Raw genomic sequence first — 20,821 nt, 5'->3', positions numbered from 1 at the left:
ACACTGACTAAAATTATCTCAAACTTCTGTTTTGTGGCCTACCGTCGACCTCTGCAGCGACAGTGTTAGGTGCAAAAAAAGGGAAACGTGCAGCCCCTCTATTTATAATATGTGATTTCTCATGTACATGTTTTGCAGATGTAAATGTTGCAGATGTGAAACACTCTGGTTTAATAAAAGGTGTTCATGACATCTATAACAGACAAATACCAGAATATATACATATGTCTTGTATCGACATTCAGCGTGAAAATACTAAGATATGATTTTTTTTTTGTCCATAACTGAATTTAGAATAGGTTTAAATGCTTTAATGCTCAAAAACCACATCAGTTCTTTCACACTATCAGGTGCTGTTTTAGCTCCTGTCTCTTTAAGGCCCTCTCCTAACTACCCAGTCTGCTCTGATTGGTCAGCTCATACATGCCTGAGCCAGCACTGCTCACCATGTCTCCAGTTAGCTCCACCTGCACCATGAATAAAGGCATAAATTGTGCAAATGTGATGTCGAGAGGTCACCGCATTAAAGGAGGGACTGCTGACGAGGCGTTTAAGGAGCAGTGTTTTCCGTGGGAGAGAGGAGCTCCCGTTGGCGCAGACTTTCAACTTTCAAGATCCTGTATGACACACTGAAGGAAAACACCAACCCACCCACAACCATTCCTCCAAGAACCCAGAGAGGAAAAGTGGAAACCGCCAACAGGTTTGGCGTCGGACTAAAACCTGGATGTGAAACAGCGACGTAAAGCCAAACAAAAAACTTTTCAATTCTCAGGTGGTGAACAGATTTCCCTCCTGTCGGCTGACGCGAGGCTGACCCAGAAACAAGCATCCTGTACACAAACATACAAGCCCGCATATAGAGGACGCCTCGCCTGCGTATTGTAAATAATTCAAACTACTGTGTGGACCGACTGACTGACTGGGAGTGTGTGTGTTTGTGTGTGTGTGTATCCACGCGTTAGCATCTGTTCCTGTGTGCGTTTAGGAGACAGACTTGATTAATCTCACTTCTCATTAATCAGAAGTGACTCGTCGCTCTGCCTTTAATCTCACTGCTGGTGTGAGCGTCTTCATAACACACAATCATTTATTGGATTATTTACCAGCTGCCGTCAGAACCCATTCTCGCTTAATTCCACCTCTTTGTCCTGCCGCGCTCCAAATACGACGCCGGGCTAATTAAATCTGAATGCAGATGCCATTCTCTGTGCTACCTCCTTTTCATACCCACCGACCTGTTTAGTGCCGCTCGGAGGCCGGCGCCGCCGCTCCTCAGCGCGCGCGTCACATGGAAACAGACAGAGGATTAAATCATTTTGATCTATTTAATTTTGTGACGCCTGACCGGTCCGTGTCACGACCGGCTGAGCGTGTCCCGAGCAGTCTCCTGGAGGTCAAACAATTTTGATGCCAAAAATGAGAAAGCTGCCATGTACGATCACATCTCGTTTAATTAGCAATCTGCGGCGACAAATGTCAGCAGCTATCACTTACGTGTGCGTGCGTGCGTGTGTGTGTGTGTCCGGACGGCAGAGTGTCTACACTTGTCTGTATTATGTTGGTGATAACGGACTGATTAAAGCTCATAATTAATCCCTTCTGTGGTGCTAAATTGGAAAATGACGCCCCTTTTTTTCTCATCCTGTGTGTTACACTAAGCACATGACAGGAGGAGCAGGAGGGTTCACATCTGTGTGACAATAATCCTTCTACTGGTGGCAGCGCTGCCAATCAGCCAACTAGCCGGGCAGCCGTACGAGACGAAGAGGAGGAAGAGGAGGAGGAGGAGTCCGTGTCAGTCATCCTTTTGGCCCAGCAGCAAGACAGCTGTGGGTGCAAAGCTGCCAGTCACGATTCTGAAAGTCTTTTTTTTTTTTTTTTTACTTTTATTTGGGAGAACACAGTGCGAGGAGCCAAAACTGGGTAGAGGCACTCAGGATGAGACGGGATAAAGTGAAGTGAAACTGGCGACGTCATAAAATCACTGCAGCACAGCCTGATCTATGAGCTGGGCAATGTAGTTTTATTGCATTACGATCGTGATATGATACCATAACTCATCTCAGATTCGCGTGTGTTGTCCTTTCTTGATTTTACAGGCTGCATTCCGGTAAGGTCATTAAGTTTCGGAACTTACCGGACTGTTCTCTGTGTTCTAACGAGTCCCGAAACCCCAGAAATAAGTTAGTGCTCTGTACTTCCAGTTCCCGCTTCTCAAAGGCAGTGGGGGTTTCTGCTTAATGCCTGAAATAAACGCGGTGGTTAACAGAAGCTAAGGAGGTTTTCACCTTTTATTGTAGATACCCCACGTGTGAATTTGAAAGTGTTAAAAAGCTAAATGAGACTACAGACCTCAACACGCCAAACAGAAGCGACTCCTCTGCTCACTAGTCCGTCCGACTTTAGCTGGAAGCTATTTGGACTTTCCAACTTGAAGATTTCTTAAAGGGACAGTGTGTAATATATCAAGTATTTAGCGCCATCTAGCTGTGAGGTTCTACATTGCAACACTCCTTTGCTCACCCCTCCCGTTCTGAAGACGTTGGAGACGTTCCGGAAGCTACGGTGGCCCTGACGGACAAGAAACTCATTTTCAAAGTATGGACTTTTTCCCAACACTACGAGTATTTATACTGATTCAAGTAATGAGGTAAAGATGTAGTCAGTTATTAAGGCTATAAAACTAGAGGTTCCCTCTCAGTTCCGCAGTCAAGCTAGCTCTGAGCGAAAACGCGTTCAGCCTTACTACGTAGTACCACGTAGTGCTTTATGTCCCTCTCGGCAGTCCATAGTTTTTTAAAACTGGAAAGACGTGGCGGCCTCCATAGAGCTTGCCCATGCTTTGTATATTCAGATAGGTAATTCTTCACTCAGGAGGATAAGTCAGATTGTTGGCAGAGGTAACTGTACACCAATGAGGACTTACTTATGATTTGAGTTAATACATCACTTAAATCGTTACACACTGTCCCTTTAAATTTCCGAATCTTGTTGAACAAAACGTGTAAGAATCATAAAATTGTATTTGCCACATGTCTTTAAACATCACAGGCTTTTCATTGAGTTAAAAAGGGGGAAATGCTAGCCTCGGGGTTAGCCTCCCAAAATATGGCAGCCTACACACAAACACACGATGTTCAGCGCTCAGCCGTCTCACCGCGGCAGCCCACGACTTTAAACAGGTACACAGACGATGAGTCAGCCGCTCTGTCACGCTCCATCATCCACATATCTGCACAAACATTAAGTAAAGATCCCCGGCATGTATGCCAACACATATAGCAAGACATACACACACATACATCCTGCCAACACCCACAGACCGCACTGCCAGAGGGAACATAAAGACAGTTGAGAGAGATGACATGGGAAAAGACTTTAAAAAACAGCTTTTATCCGTTTTCTGCAAGAGGAGACTGCGACTGGATGGCTGTCAGGGGGCCGCCATTGAGTGGTTCCACCAGGCTGAGAGTGTGTGTGTGTGTGTGTGCGTGTGTGTGTGTGTGTGTGTGTGTGTGTGTGTGCAGCAATTACTTTACGTGTGTGGAGTAGAAGCAGTGTGCTGAACGGACAGCACAGGGATCATCGGGGTGTCTGTGCATGTACACTTGAATGTGTGTGAAGGAAAATGCACATGTATGACCGACTTCGATCGGCCGCCCTCAACGCCTCGACGCTCACACTCTGGGAATAAAACATGAGCGCGAGAAGAGCGGAGGAGGGCGAGGAGGAGAGGGCAGGGCGGAGGGAAGGTTGGGACCCTTCACGCTCTTCTCTTCAGGGCATTCAAATCCTCCCGTCCTCGCTCGCTCGCTCGCTCACTCTTCGCCGTTGCAGGAAGAAAGAGGCCAGTGCGCTGACACTCAACAGAGAGTGTGAGTTGTCACGGCGCACTAACCTCAGCGTCCACTGAAATAGAGAGAAAAAAACAGAACCAGGAATAGCAGTAACAGGATGACGGTTCAGCCAGTCCTGTCAAGTCAAACGCTGAGTGGACCCAGAGCTCTGAACCGCTTCAGGTTACAGCGAGCAAATGGTTCCCCTCCCCCCCTCCTCCGCACCGCCTGGCTGCCTCCGGACCAACACGCGCCGCGCTAATTGGCATTTAACCCATCATGCTCGGCGCGTTTTAGTTCTTACAAGCAATTACATAACGCTCACTATCATCTCAGACCAAGTGAGTTGTAATGGAGCAATGATAATCTCGTCGCTGTGATTGCATCCTGTGCGAGCCAGTTGGACCGGGCCGGACGATCAGCTGGAAACTTTAAATCCAATGCATTTTTAATTTTACAGAAATAACACTGAAGTCCATCACGGCGGGAGTTCATCGCCGCACGACTCAATTTTCTAAAAATGCTAACGTTTGCTGTGCAGGAGTTTTGTGCGCATTCATCACATTTTATTTTCACCACAGCAATTGTCATTTTGAAAATAGTCACTTCCTGTCAGGTTGGTATAGTTTAATGTGATAAATAGTGTTTGTGTTAGGGTGTTTGAGTAACTACACATCAAAGTGTGCTTAAAGGACGCTGCAGGTAATCTGATAGAGTACCTCCAGTGATATCACATAGTGGGTAGGATGCATTGTGGGTAATGTAGGCCCCAGGTTTTGAAAAAGAAGAATGTGTGGATAAATAAAAGGTGATATCTCTGCTTCTGATGTATTGATTTCAAATTATCCATCTGGAGTCCGACAGTGTTACAGGAGTACCAGCTTTTTATAACCTACGGCCTACATTACCCACAATGCAACTCAGCCAATGACAATACTCACAATTCCCTAGATTTCTCGGAATTTGCTTCTTTCGTCCAACCAAACGACCAAAATCCCAAAATTCTCCATTTACTGCTAATCGCCACATTTGAAATGGTGGAACCAGCAGAATCTGACAACGTTAGTAAAATAATGTCTGAAACAATTAATTAATTACACTAACTGACTAATCGACCAACCGCTGCAGCTCTAGATTCGAGCCACGACACACAAACCTGTGTAAACTACATCTCCCATGGTGCCTGATGGAATTCCAACCATTCAAACAACTAAAGACTAAGAAAACACACGAACATTTGAAGTGCTGTACTTCTGATTAGGCAAACCTTCATCGATTAATTGACCAACTGTTTTCTAAATCATTCGATGAGTATCTTATTTGCAGTCGGTCTGTTTCCTTCATGTCAGTTTGGCCTGGAAGAGATCGTGCAGAGACATGAAACTTGCATGAGATAATTAACCCCTGGAAAGCTTCCCCCATCCTTGAGCTGGCTGCAGGAAGCGTTGGACACAAACACACACACACGCTCTGTTGTCAAGAAAAACACAAATCAAACCCAGAGGACGGGAAACAAGCAAACCCAGATCCTGTGGAAATGATAATTCTGACTTTCTGTAGCTTCCTACATTGAAAAGGTTTCTCCGTTTGGCAGCCAACCATCAGAAACGTGTCCATCTTTAAACTCCAAAACAAGGACACTATTTTCTGAGCAGTACTTGTTACTGCTGCACCAGACAGGTCCAAAGAATGAACGACTAAAATAATGAGTGAACGTTCGCTCCGGCCAGCTTCAAGTATCTCCACATTGATTTTTACACTGTGATAAAAAAGAATACAAAAATAATGGCTGCCTGGAAGTTGTGAAATCAATTTAAAAATGCATGGCGGGCTTTAAGAAGTCCATAAAACATGCACATCAAGCAGTTTGGTGCTTTAATCTCATCATTTAATGGGGCCTCGGTCCACGAGGATTTTTTAATCTACACATTAACTTTAATGAGATTTTACTATCAGGCTAGCTATCTCCTCATCAACCGAACAAAATGTATCTTGTAACATCAACTTTAACAAAGGTTTGTTTGAAACGGTGGATTTCTGTGAGAGAAAACATTTGGAGAGACATGTGGTGATTCATTCGGCCGCTGGAGTCATCAATCGATTATTTTGGCTGTTTTGCTGATTTTGTTCATTCCAACACAGCTTCAGCGTTTGGCTCTGTGACCATCAAAGCTTTTTGGTTTCCCCTCGCTCCGTCCTCCGTCCCTCCGGCCACAGTTTCACGCTGTTGACGACTGCGAGGGACGAGTGATGTTCCGAACCAGCTCATTAACACGCTTCCCTTCACGCAGCCTTTCATACCGCACAAACGCCTGATTTAATTCCAAACCTATTTAGCTTCTCGGTTTCGGGCACGGCCACTTTGTAAATCAGCGGTCAGAAAACCTAGACGCTTATAGCTTTCGACACCCACAGAGTCCAGAGGAATGGCGTGCCGGGAAGACGAGAGGACGCACATGAAAGAGCGGCGCACATCTCATTAGCGGCCCTTTTTTCTCTCCGTCCTGCCAGGAAGCCGGGCCGTCGGTCTGCCACCCATCAGGAAGCTCCCTGGGTGGGTACAGTTGAAACATTTCACTTCCATCCCCAGATGCATCCCCGGGGATTAAGAAATCATCCTCACACTACGAAAGAAACCCCAACGCCTGGAAATAGACTCTGGGATGAGGGGGCGGATAGGTCAGAGGCCCAGGCACAATAGTCATTTTCTATTTTCCAGTTCCAACTCTTTAGTTAATGGAGTTTTTTGAGGTAAGCACAAACACCGAGGGAGGGGGCGAGCTGCCGGCTCAGTGAGATTCACCTCCTTAGCCTCGGACTCAGAGGCCGCCTCAAAACGACAGTATATGCCGCGGCTTTAATGACAGCAGGAGGAACAGCGGTGCAACATTTTATTTACAGTTTTTGGCTGGAATAGTTTGGCAGATAATGGAACCTGTGACACCTCACCGCCAGAGAAGAAGGAGCCTGAAAGCTAGCAGATGTAGATGCAAACAATTCACACTTTTTAAAAAAAAAAAATAAGCTTTACAAATGTTTGATGAAGACAGAAATTAATTCAGCGTGTTTGTTCGACCTCACATACACCTTCTCGTTTCCTCCTAATAAAGCTCCACACAGCTCCTTTAATGAGCGCTCAAGTTTAACCTTTGTTTCGAAACGTGCTGCATGATAAAATCTGACTGTAGTGTATTTAAAAAAGTACATCAGGTACACTGCAGTAACCCAGCATTTTGAAATATAGATGCTCTTTCTACTTTACATTTCTTCATCCAATTTTCCATCCATCTGATAGATACCGGGTTTCCCCTCAGGACCTGTTCAGGGTGGGTACTTCCTCTCACGGGGTGCATGCTGGGATACGCTCCAGCCGCTGCGGTCTTGAACACGATAAGCGGTTTAGAAACAGGATGGATGCATTTTTTTTTATGTCGACGTGGCAAGCAGATTAGCAGATTATTGCCATAATTGCCGAGCTCATAATAACACAGTTGCTCCTTTTGTTGGACAGAGACAGCGTCCTCCATTGTCTCTAACGTGATTTAATACTATTTGTCAACCGGCTTCTGTTCGACACAGAGTCCTCGGCTCCTTAAGCCTTTTTACCTCACCAGTGAAGTGGATGAGGTCCTTGATCACGGAGGAGAAAACATTCAGGTGGCGACAGCCTTTGGCAATTCAGAATAGAACAGCCTGTAAAATATAATCTTTTCAAACATTTCCTCCCGAGGGTGGAGAGGGAGTTCACCAGTCTGGTGGTTTGACAGTTGTCATCTGCAAATGAATTTTTGAGGCACCGAAGAGGACGTCGTGTCATTAATGATTTCTTGGGCTTCGACATGTGAGCTACTTAATCCCCCCCGTGCCACTTGGCTCTGATCCCACAGAAGAGAAGAGAAGAGAAGAGAAGAGAAGAGAAGAGAAGAGAACAGAAGAGAACAGAAGAGAAGAGAACAGAAGAGAAGCTTTATCTGGAATAGAGACGTGTACACCAGAGACGTGTAAAGCTCTACTCCCCTCCTTCCAGTTTATTATTGCAATATCACTAATGATTACACGACCGAGGCTCATTCCAAGAGTATGAATCATTTCAATCACACCATAAACGAGACTTCTGTTTTGGTAACACTCGCGTGAAGCCGTCTGACGGGCCGACCTGAACCTCACGTCACACGCCAGTTTCGAGGGTGACAGATGTTCGGCGGTGGCTATTTACAAGCAGGAGCCTCGCTAATCTGTTTTGCACTTTCATTTTGGTCTAATTGAGGAGGCCTTGGACTGGATCCCCTCCTACAAACAACAAAAAAAAGAAAGAACCAGCCAAAGATGCTCCCGGCTGACTGACGGCTATGAGTATGTATCAAGAGCAGCAGGGAAGAGAAATAATGAAATGAGCTGCAAGAATAAAGCCCACGGGGCCTATAGAAAAAGCACCAGGCAATATCTCAAGTCATTTGGCAATGATATACTATTAAAGCCGAAAATTGAAAATCCTGCCTTTGAAGGAATTCTGTAATTCTATCATGCAAATGAAAACGTCCATCGACAGCTGCCAAGAGACCGAATGTCCGGAATACTGAATAGTTCCATGTCGAGAGAATGTCAACCTTTTGTGTCAGTAAAAAACGAAATTTTGTATTCACGAGAGAAAAGCCACTCCATGAATTGTGTGAGGAGTGTGCTGACCCCCGGCTTCAGATTAGAAACAGGAAGGTCGCGAGGTAAGAGAGCGGCTTTTAGGAGAGTGCTGGGGTAGCGAGGTGTCAAGATAAAGAAGAAAAAGGGAGAAAGACAAAGCACTGCGCTGCAGCTGTCACAGCGAATCTCTCAATCAACAGCTGAATTAGTGCGGGATACGGAAGCAATTAATCAGGTTTAACAGCGACCGCCAGGAAGAGGTGGAGGGAGGAGGGGGGGCCAACCTGTCTGTACATCTGTGTTTGTGTGCTGTGTAGCTGAGAGCCAACAGAAAGGTAAACTGTGGGTAAACTAGGACACAGTGAGTCACCAGATATGTAAAATATTCCCACGAGGTAAAACAGACGTCTCCACATAATCTGGCTTTCAGTTTGTTGCTGAAAGACTCAATCAACTCCAACACTTGAGCAGCTAAACAACAACAACAACCCCGGTGAGTGTCAGCTGATCCTCTTGTAGCCTGTAGGGATGCAACAATTTGGGCAGCACAAGAGAATCTATGATGATAATCTATGAATGACTTTTTTGTCAAATAAACAAACAGTCTTTGGCTTTCAGATTGTGGGTTCAACAAAAGAAGGAATATGAAAACGTCACTTTAGGCTCTCAGAAATTGTGATTTCGATGACATTTTTGACTTTATGTAGACTAAAGTGTCGCCAACATGGTGCTTGAGCATATGAGTCACCCACAAGGCACCTTAAACCTAGATTGTCTTCTAATACATGAAACCGATTAAGTGTTTCCCACACATACACTTTACTAGACAGGTGTATAAAACAAGTTGTACTCCATGTCTCCTTCTCAGAAAGGTTGATGACCCCTGGACTAATCTATCAATGAATCATTGAAGTCATCAGCAGATGAACTATGTACACACACACACACGCTGGCTTGCCTCGCCTCTTTCTGTTTCTGTTTGTATGCGTCTGCTCTGCTGAAAATAACAACCTTGCATTGTGGATTTCTTTCACCTGTAATTCCCTTTGACAATAGCAGGTGCAGCGCGTGTTGAGGAGGCTTGCTGTCAATGATGTTGCCTCTGGAAAACCAATCGAAACCAGCGTGGGAATGTATGGAATGATGTCGCACCAGCCAGGTACACTTACAGGCTTTTGTGACACAACAGCTTAAGTAGGCCTACAATAAATCAGCATGTTTTTAAGAGGGATGTAACACCAGAGAACATCTCTGTCTCTGCAGCCTGTGTGATTGTCAGTAGAGAGAGGGGAGCATGTTTACAGGTTAGTATATCACGGATGGCATTGTTCCCTCAAATGTCCTTGAGCAGCCTTTATTATATTCAAGTAAAGTCAATGTGTGGGAAACACTGGCCCTGGTAGCTAGAAGAATAGGTGGATGAAAGAGTTTTTCAACCAATTTAGCATTCCGTTCCTCTCACACAATCAAACTCACCATGCAGTCCAAAAACAGATGAGAATGGATGCCAGAGATCTCCTCCTTTTTATTCAACGTGTTCTTCCTCCTTGTCAAACACCTGACGCCTTCAGTACCAATCACACAACTCCAATCTCTAATCAGTGAATCAGGTCTGGTCAGCTCACTTCTTTCCAACTCCACAGCCAAAGATGTTCGACTCGAGACCTTACTAGGACTTGGAGGTCAAAGACTCATGACTTGAGGCATGATCACTAAAACGATGACTCTCTATTAATTTCAGGTTTTCAGTTCAAATATTGACCATAAAATGTTAAAAATGTTCAGCATTAGGCAGGAGGGCTGACTTGGGACTAGACTTTCCCGAGAAACATAACATGGACCTTGCTTGAGACTTCGACCAAACGACTTGTCACATGTATGCAAATTGCTGCCAAAGAACCAGAGATGTCCGTACCATCTTTCACGTTCTTCTTCCTTGTCAAAACCGGTTGCCTACATCACCCAGAATGCAACTCCAATGCTGACAGTTTAGACAGTTGGAGATTCAGTGGTCACCTCATGAGCTCATTTCATCACCCAAGATGGGGTTTATACAACGGTCCAAGAACAGACTTTGTTACGTTAATTTAGTGGAGCTCCCCTTTCAGTTTCTGACTGAAGTATAACGTAAAAATTAAGGATTGTGACAAATGTCAAGTGTCAGTTGTCCTCTGTTCTATATTCTTGTGAAATGAGACTTGTGGTTCTCGTGTCAGTCCCCAGCCTCTGGACCAGAACATACATCAATGTCTTTGACTAAAGGCAGACAGGAACCCTTGTCTTATTGTTAATATCAAATGTAGACAAGCCTTTCCCAGCAGTCTGTTTCCTGTCAGTCACATGACACCCGCAGGAAGACGTGGTATTCAGCCAGGAAACAATCCCTGAAAAACAAGCAGCCTGACAAACTTAATTCACACGTCTATGTCTTCTTTACACGTGGCTGCTCTGTTTGCCAGGACGGCATTCACAACCGTGCTGCCTGTACATCAGAATGTGGAAAAGAAAAAATTATGATCTAATTACACATGGCAAGCATTTCAGAATGATTGGGGACAGCGTACGCGAGACAGAGGCGGTAGTAAATGGGCTGTAACTCTAAATGACGCCGGTATTCTTTTTTAATGTGCGCGTGACTCGCATTCAGATGTGCTGCTGTGTGAACAGTAGTCGCTTGTGAGCAGGGTAAGGAGGAGAGCTGTTGGCTTGCGTTATGCAAATGAGGAACAACACTGTCAGAGCGGACGCAGTCGATCAAGACGATCGCTATCGACACGCGCACGCACACGTACGTGCACCGAGAGGCGATGCAGTCAATTTAGAAGATGATATTGAAGCAGCCAAGGACGCTACGAGAGGTGAGAGAAGAGCCAGACTGTTAGCTGCACTCAAATCCTGTCTTTGGCCCCGTTTCATTTTAACATTTCATCAATACAGACAGAGTCTCTCTCTCTCGCTGCTGGCTGGCGAGCTGCTGACCTCCACAACCTGTTGCTAACAGTCTCCAGGCTGCGCAGAGCAGGACGGTTATTTATGGACGTGGGAGCAGAGATAAATCGATGCTCTCTCCATTCTTTCCCAATTCCATTTGCATTACTCCGGTGAGGTGTTGAGTTTCTTTATTCACTCCGAGGAAGACGTTACCTTTTCTCCGTGCTTTGTTGCTTTGTGTTGGGTTGTGAAATTCAGATAAGGTAGAGCCGGTTAGTATTTTGTGGTCGAACACCAAAAGCCAAGTAGTTCTGAGGGGGGGGGGGGGGGGGGGGGGGTGTCAGAAAAAGGTCGCTTGGTTCTCAACTGGCTGGATGGTAAGAAAGTTTTAGCTGTACATAAATAATGACAAAGAAAATCTGCTACAAAAGGCTCCTCAAGGAAAATGGGTCTCGGAATAGCAATGCAGGCAATTTTAAAGACAATTGACAATAGCCTGGCCTTTTCTAGTGCTAGCTCTTGATACAGGGCAGGAAATTAACTTTATTTTTATCTCACCGGCTTCTGTGACCTGTACGTCCCCCAGGAGCGGGAAGAGCTTTCACTTTTCACTTTTCACTTTCTGACAGAAACCATTAATGGGGATATTTAAGGGTGGTTACACAAACGCCAAGAATGAACTTTTGACAGCATGGTGCTTCAAAATTTACAGTTATATGTTCACTGTTTGCTGCAATCAAATATATGCTGGCACTGAATCACATCATACTTCCTCTTGTGAAGCTGGTCATGTTCAGTTTTGAGTTTTGGGCAATGCAGTCCAGTTAAACACAGACTAACACCAGGAGTAATCTGGTGACTGCACCTTGACACCTGACTTTAGCTTTAAAAAGGTCACGTTTTAATCAGATTTTTTTTTAATTATGGCAGTGCTGGATGGCTTGTCTCGAGTCTGGTTATAGAAATCGATCACTGGTTCAAAGCACTGACAGCTGCTATTGACAGTTTTAAGATGTTGGGGGTATTTTCAACACTTGGACTTGGTGATGTCTTTCTATCATGTTGGCTTCTAGCAGGTTAGAGGAAAGCAAACACTCAAACACTCTTCGCCAAAAATAAAGTTTCTCACATCTGTCCCGAGTAACCCATCTTCCCAAGCAAAATCAGTAAGGGCAGCGTAATTAGCTCAATTCAGTTCTTCCCCATGAGTAAGCCCTCTCCTCAAGGGAATCAATTAAGGATCTCTGAAACATCTCCGACGCTCTCGGAGTCATTTTGTACCAGTCGGTTGATTGTCTTCTTGCACACAAGTGAAAGCACAGCTGCAGGCGGCCGGTGAGCTGGCTGTGTCGCCTTTGAAGGGCTTCCTCTGTCGCGAACACTGCCTTTGATTTGGATGATCTGAGATCGATTTTGGATTTCGAGTCAAAATTGCGACACCTCGTCCCGCATATCATCTCGTTCTATTATCTTTGCACCTGGCGCCCTATGTGAATTTCAGCGCCGCTGTAGTGAAGGCTCTTTAACAAGTTTCATTATTCCCAACACGACCCGAGTTTTGGTTTCTTGCAGCAAAGAGAGTTTTCCTTGAGTTTTCTCCGTAGGAAAAAATCCCCCAGCTAAAGGCTCCGTAAGTGAAGCGAACAGCATTTGTGTGGTCATTAATTGCCCACATGGGTACAAGGGGAAATGTCACAAAGGCACGTCGCAGCCTGACCCATGGCTGTTCTCCCACACAGACGGTGAAAGCAATTTCCATTTTGTCACAGCAGACTGTATCTGGAGAGGAAACAGTGACTGAACAGAAGGATAGGATGGACGGCGTGGACGAGGCGAGCTCGGGACAGACTGGAGACAGAGTAGGAAAGCTTGTCTAAACATTTTCACACATTTTCACCCCCCTCTCGCTCTCTCTTACCCCCTCTCGCTCCCTCTCTTTCTAAACAATGAGGCTGAGAAGAACTGAGCGGCAGCGGAGTGGACGGAGGGCGGAAAAGAGAGGGTGGGGGTGTGTGTGTGGGGGAGGTGGGGAGTGTGCTGGCACCCTTTTTAATTCCACCAAAAGCTGTTTCAACAAAGGGTCCCTCGCTTGGGAGCCGCCACGGAGCGGCAGCCTGCCAGGCCGGCTGAAAATAGGGTCGTGAGCAAAAGAATGAGAGCGAACGAGAGGGCGAGAGAATAAGACTGACGGAGAAAGAATGGGAGAATAAAAGAATAGGAAAATGAAAGACTGAGCTGGGTATGAAAGGCTGGCTCTAAGTTGCATGGCTGTAAAAGTCAAACTTGGCAGGGTGGCCACATTGATCATGTGTGTGTGCGCGTGGAAGGCGGGAAAAGCTCGCGTGTCCATTTGTGAGTGATCTGCGAAAGCACTGACGACGAGGTGAGAGCTGAAAGCAGAAACCTGGCCATCCTTGGACCGGCTCCATTGTGATTCATGGCCCCGTTCCTGTTTCTGCGCTCCGTAATCCCTCTTCTCGTGGACACCTGTTTGCTGAGGAATCACTAAGGAATGCCAAGGTGTTAGCCATGATACGGTTTATTTCTAGAAATGTGATCTGGAATTTGCTTAGTAACCGTTTTCCTCTGAAGTGGAATTAAAAAAAAAGGGGGGGGAAAACGCTGACCAAGTGGAGGCACATTCTCGCCGGCTCTTGGCAGACGGAGTGATGAATAAAAACCTGCCTCCTGGAGTCTCTGCAAGCCGGACTGATGGAGCTTCTGACAGCAACCCAGAGTCCAACCTCTCCCACCTAATTACTAGACTCTTTTTCTTTTTTTTTTAAAGGTCCACACAAAGACATACACACAGCGCACAACAAAGGGATGTGAAATTGTCTCCTCCACAAAAGCCGAATCCATGACAACCTGTTCCCAATCTCTGAGTGACCAACTGCACCAGTGTCTGAACCTGTGAGCGCTGCATTAAAAACGGAGAGCGTCAACAATTCTCCAACTGTACACAACAAGTAAACAGCATTATGCAAGACTCTGCAACACAAAGTCAGCAGTCCATCCTTCAGCCGCCCGCAACTATGGTGGGAAATCATTAACATTTGAATCCTCGATCAATAAGAAAGACCCAAGGGCCAAAATAAAAAAAAAAAGAAACCAATTCAAACATTAATGCAGACAAACACATCACAGCGTATGTGATGCAACACCCTGTTCAAATCTGTCAGTCAATAAGCGAGCCGGGCTGAGCAGGAAGACGTTCCCTCCTCCTCGCAGCAGGACTCTGTATTGTGCTTTTCTGGGTGAGAGTCTCCACCACACATGGAAGCCCCGACAATGGCAAACAAATCGGCCTAAACACTAACAGCCCCCAGCATTTGAGTTGGTGTGAGTCATTAATACGCTCTCAGTGAGCATCAACGGTCTGCTCTCGAGGGGATGATTATCACCCCATGCCTCAGCAGGAGGAGCCATCAACATACGAGTGTGGGGCCAACAAGCCTCGTGCTGCGGGTCAGGACCCGAAAAACGGCTCATTTCTGGTCTTCCACATGACAGCAGCTTTTTTTTTTTAACTACAGTGGGTCTTAAATTAAGAGGCTCATCATTTCATGATTACATCCTGCATGGATGGCTTATTGAACCTCTTCACCATTGCTTTTTCTTCTGTGATTGCAATTGTGTTTTAATCATTGCATCGTGTCTGCCTTTGAAGCACTCTCAATTTGAAGGTGTAATTCATAAAATATGGCCAGAGGGTAGTTCCAAAACTATGTGGGCAAAAGGATGACCAGAGTAACCTACAGCTGCTGCTCTTTACAAGCTAGCCGTTAGCTAATTAGCTCGTGGCTCAATTGGCCATGGAGCCAGTGGCCCGAGAGTTTGTCTGGACCAGGACCTCGGATCACGGGGGGAGTCACTACGTGTAACATTATCCAGACTCATTGGATTCAGGAGCCTGACGTGAGACTGAACACAGTTGGACACCAGACCAGGACTGAGCGCAGCGTCCAAGAGCGACAGTGGCCACTTTGACAACAGGGTTGCAGTATGGAGGCGATTTACAGAGGCTCTGACCAGGACTATGACTTTGGGGAGGCGTGCAGCGGGACTGTTTTGGTGAATTAAAACTTATAAATTTATATCAAGTTTGAATCAGTTAACAGGGTAATTAAACTCATCTTTGTTAGGTAAAATAGTGAAACTTGAATTCAGATGGTATATTTTGTATTCTGTCTGTTTATTAAGGAAAATAGAAGCAAGAGTATTTAATTTCCTGACATTTTGGGGGTTCATTTCTTCATTTTGTTTTCCCAACTATTGGACTGTTGCCTCTTGGCAAGTATTAGACATGATGGGATAGGGCTAGCCGGTGTAGCATGGTAACTTCAGTAGATATCTCTGAAACACAGTACTGAGATGCCTTTGACATGACTTCAACACTGTTGTTCCTCCAATTCAATTGATAATGTCAGTTCATTTAAAAAAAAATTCTGGCCATATTGTACAAATTACTGCTTTAATGGCTTTTAAATACAGAATACAAAGTCTCTTATTAAGCCCACAGCCCAAAAAATAAAAGCTTTCCATGCTGAAACATATCATTAAGCCCCTACAAATAGACGCTTGTGAAGCACCATCTGCCTCACATGGTCATCGACAGTTCAACCCAGTCATGATACCTATGATCAACTCTCAAGGCAACAATGACAACCCCTCACTCAACCCTCTCCACACGAACACACACACAAGATCACTTGACACTCCTTGACATTTAGTCTATCTGCCATCAGCCACAGTGGAAGCGGGACCTCTGCACAACGGGCTGGTTTTTTAAAGATGGAGGAGCCTTTAAATCATTTTCTACCCCGCGGTCAGGAGACTGTGCGGGGTTAAAGCAGGATTTATGCAAAGTGAGAAAAATCTGTTCATTAAATTGAGAAAATTACAGGCATTTTTATTCAAACTGCCCTTTGCTTTTGAAATAACGGGAGATTTTCAGCCTCAAGGCTTGTTCTAATAATTAATCAACTAAAGCATCCTGCAAAGACAAAAAAAAAAAAAATTCAAATTATATTGTGCTCCTGCCCCACAGGCCAAAAGCACACAACTGGGCGGCTCACAGATGAATGCCTTGAAGTCGCTCATTGTGAAGCCGTGTATGCTCTCAGAAATTACAGCAGTCAAACTTGATGTTCCTCATGATTTTTTAATTTAAAATGCAGCAGATGCTACACCAGTGGATATTCAATTAATGTGAAATTTGTCTTTTTTCGCCTGCAACCCCTCAAGCCGGGGACTAAAAGCAATTGGTTGATTCAGGCTCAAAGGAAGTGAGGCAGGTGGGTGATTGACTGCGCCGGCTCCCAGATGGAGGAGGAAAACCCAGCACAGATCCGTCCCGGAGCTGCGGCACCGGCTACACAAATATGTAAACAGCAACATGGTGAAGCAATGCGCGGCTGCTGATGAGTCATTAATAAGAACTCTCGATAATCAGGCCGCGCTGCTCTGAGGGCGATAATCATCGGCCGCCTGCTCTCCAAGTGATAAGCTAATCAGCCCTTCGTCTCCACCGAGCCGTCGAGGGGACTCATCATCATTGACATTTCGGTGCAGGATCGGGCCCAAAGAGACGAGCCCGGGGAGGGGGAGGGGGGGGGGGGGGGCACACCTGAAGTGACTTAATTATCATTGCCGTGGAACGATACGCTCTCAACTCTATTTTGCCTGATTCGCTGAAGGTTAAGCGCGGCTCTTTCAACATCACGGTTAAAGTTTCGCCACTGCCGTTGACCCCATTTTTCACCGTTCTTGTTTATTTTCCCGCAGAATATGAAACACACACATCGTCGAGCTGCACATACAACCTGATCTTGAACTGTTCGCACAATACGTCAGGACAAACTTTGTAAATGGAGCTTCTAATTGTGCATTCAGTTTCGGTAACTCGCCCAAATGCGAGTGTGGAGGTTTTTCTTTCCTGCAAAAGGAGACAGTTGTGTTGTTGCGCGTTCAAATTAATTCATAACCTGTGGGGATACTGTCGTGACAACCTGACAGCTTTCTAACAGCACTGGCCCGATGTAGCAGAGTCTCAGCTGAGTATCTGTCATCCTCACGCCAACCGGCGCTGCGTGGCTCACAGCACCGAGGTCTCCAGCACCGGAGTCCTCATTTCCGCGCCTTTACACCGGGGCTTTCCCTGTTCCCGTGGCTCACATCTCTCCAATTACGCAGCCAGATAAAGAACGTCATCGCAAGGCATTTTCCCATCGAGTTTAAATCTTCCTCCTGTTGTGCACACTCAAGTCGGAAATCAAAAAAATTCCCACTGTCACCTATTAAGCAACCGATGCTACGGAGAAATGCTAAGTGTTAACCCCGTGGCTCACGGCCCTGAAATAACTCGCCCTCCCATTAGCTCTGTTCTCGCAGGCACGTCTCCGAGGCGTGACGACGCACGAGGCGACGCACCTCCCGGCTCCGTAATGACCCATCCTCTTTTTTCCTCGGTGACGGCTCTGACAGATGATACTAGTTACACCCAGGTGAGAACAACAGGCTGACAGATCCGTGCTGACAGAGCGGGTTCACAGATTTTTAATGCCGATCTCTGTAGCCTGACTGGCTGCTGTTATGAATTTTGTAGCCGGTCCCAGTTGGGGAGGGAGAAGAAGAAGAAAAAAACGACAGTGGCAACTGTTTCTGCTGGGAGTTGGAGCATGTCTGCGTTACCCAGCGGTGCATTTCAGAGCGGTTATTATAGCTTGTGGTTATGGTTATCTCTGAATCTATCACCGTGATGTCCTCATAGGAGCATAAATTGTTGCCATGGCGATCACCACCAAGTTTATTGATACTTCCTTTTTATTTATGGTGTAATAATTCCACAATATTCCAAGTAAGTGTCCCCATCAGTGAGTTCTGAGAAATGTTATTTCTGGCAGCGACGATAACTTAGCATCAGAAGTGTTCGTTATGTTCTTTTTAAACTTTATGTTGACGGCCCGCGGAGCCGAAACAGAGACGTTGAGCACGGTGTGCTTTCCCGCGTCGCTCAAAATAAGCGAGCGCGCATAAATGTGGGTATTTTTATCTCTTGCGGCGACTCTGTTACATTGGCACATTGTCTTGCATTGTGCTTGCATCACTTGATGGTTAGTTTACAGCTGAGCTACACTCGTCCTCGGCTGGGTCAACTTATCAGCTAACGTGTGCTCACCACAGATACGTCTGCACCAGTGCACACCAGCAGATATGCAAATGAAAGTAAATGAGTAACATTTTAGCGAGATACAGGGACTTTTTTTTTTTTTTTTACATTTTCACCTGTTCTGTCAGCAGATATTTTGACATATTACAAGAAAGAATCATCTTGTGTTCTTTGTTCAGTGTCATTTTTGGGATAAATGTTTATTTATGTTAAAACTAGTCCCATTCAACTTTAAAATGTGCCTCCATCAACCATCCATGTCTTTGTCCTTTGCAGGGCTGCTGTTGCTGGAGCCGATCCCACCTGTCATTGGCCGAGAGGCGAGGTGCACCCTGGACAGGTTGCCGGTTCATCACAGGGCAACTGTGCACACTGACATCGACCACTACGTGCAATTTAGAGCCACAAGTTGACCAAGCCAGCGTGTCTTTGGACTGTGGGAGGAACCTGGCAGGAACCCTACACAGATTCAGTGAGAACATAGAAGCTCCACACAGAGAGGCTCCATCCAACCATCCAACCGGCTGCCAGGTTTGAACCAAGAAGCTGATTTTTTAAGGGGGGATAACCAGTGGACCACAGAGCCCCTTTAAAACCAGCTTGTCTCAGCACAGTCCTTTAACATCAAGGAATTATTTGTGTTTTGGCCGGTTTTTAAAAATGTCTGTTTCACACTGATCAGCCTCTATAAATGTGTCATAATTTTCATTAATATTCATCATACAGGTACAGATGCAAACTGCTGAGGCGTGTTTCGACTATAACACTTGTGCAGTTGCGGTCTGTGATTATAAGATCACTGTTCTGGATATTCATTAGCAGCTCTCAGCTGAGGAGCAGCGGCCGAGCACGTCTCCCTCCCCGCAGAGACCGTGTTTCCCATCAACACCCTGTTGCTCCGCACAATGGGGACCCATTTCTGCCATTATTCTAATGGTTGGTAATCAGACCTGTGATTGCGCCCAGACACTTTCCAACAGGTAAACACAGATTACAGGTCAGCCGCGTTGGGAGGGTTTGTAGAGGCTCAGAGGGGATTAGGTTTCCTCAACAGTCACCTGCCGTCTGAAGCTGCGAGGAATTAGGACAAAAACCACAAACCAGGAGAGCCACACCTCGCAGTATCATGGCGCAGCGACACCGCACGCACAGATTCGGGAATGTGCCTCGACAATAAACTTTTAGTTCAGGTCTCACAGTCCACCCGACAGCAGCCAGGGCGGACGACGTGACAGTGACACATGCGGGAGAGGCGCGGGAGGCGCGGCTGGAGACTGCCCGCTCTCCGGGCGCACGGTGCCTGAAGTGCAGGAGAGCCGAGCGGGCTTCAGTCACAACACCGCTCGGCTGGTTCTTATTCTTACCTTGAGCTGCGAGGAGGAGGATCGCTGCCGCCAGGAGCCAAGTGTTTCTCACCGGAGAGACCGGACAGCGTGCTGCGTAATCTCTCGCCATTCTTCTAAACAGGAGACAAGGTGGACGTAAATATCCACAACAGCGCTGTGACGGGCAGCCGCGCTCCCAGTTATTCCTTCTCCGATCGGCCGAGAAACTTGGGAGTTCAGTTCAGACCGCCCGGGTTGAAATCAGCCAAGTTGCGGTTTGTGTTTTCCCCGCTGCCTCTGCGTGTCCGTCCCCCCGGACCGTGTTTTTAGTTTCTGTCTCTCCCTTCCTCGCAGTGTGTTAATGACAGGAAGAGTCAAACCCCTCCCCGTGTGGGCCGGCCGCAGTGCGCACAGGTAGCCCGCGGCTGCTGCTGCTGCTGCTGTGGTGGTGTTGGTGGCGGTGCGTCTTGGCCACGGCGAGAGGAGCGAAATGGAAACAAAGTGCGGGCGGACGGAGAGTGTGTGAGAGTCGGCGGAGCTCCGTGCGTCTGATGCGGGAGGGCTGAGCGGGGAATATCAGAGTGATGTCAGCAGAGCGTCACCAAGAGGACTTGAGCCGTAATACTGAGAGCCGCTCAGCTCCAGCTGCACCGCCCGAGCGAGCGAGCGAGGCGCAGTCTGCAGGGCGGAGGAGCGCAGACCTGCATACCTGCGCGGAAGGGTGTGTTCTGCTGACACCTGCCGCTCGGTGTGTGTGTGTGTGTGTGTGTGTGTGTGTGTGTGTGATCAGAGGAGAGGGGGAATAAAATCTGCAGCGAAAAAAAAAATGACGATTGTTTTTATTTCCATCGATCAGCAACATTATGTCACCAATAATTAAAATAATGACCAATAGTTTGACTGAAATAGTGCATTTT

At 46.4% G+C, this 20,821-nt stretch overlaps 1 protein-coding gene across 2 annotated transcripts in view; it reads right to left on the bottom strand.

Moving 5' to 3' along the window:
• pvrl2l (PVR cell adhesion molecule related 2 like) overlaps window positions 1-20,614 on the bottom strand; it is a 322,935-nt gene extending 302,321 nt beyond the window's left edge. The window contains exon 1 of one of the 2 annotated variants that reach the window (XM_030411868.1): window positions 19,944-20,614. In XM_030411868.1, the coding sequence (XP_030267728.1) occupies window positions 19,944-20,034 (91 nt within the window). In that variant the 5' untranslated portion in view covers window positions 20,035-20,614. The remainder of the gene's footprint in view (window positions 1-19,943) is intronic. The other variant, XM_030411869.1, reaches the window with a different exon arrangement.
• Window positions 20,615-20,821: the final 207 nt, after the last annotated feature.

Source organism: Sparus aurata, chromosome 3 (assembly GCF_900880675.1).
Source record: "Sparus aurata chromosome 3, fSpaAur1.1, whole genome shotgun sequence".
Lineage (NCBI taxonomy): Eukaryota > Metazoa > Chordata > Actinopteri > Spariformes > Sparidae > Sparus > Sparus aurata.
This window is presented reverse-complemented; position numbering and strand designations above follow the sequence as displayed.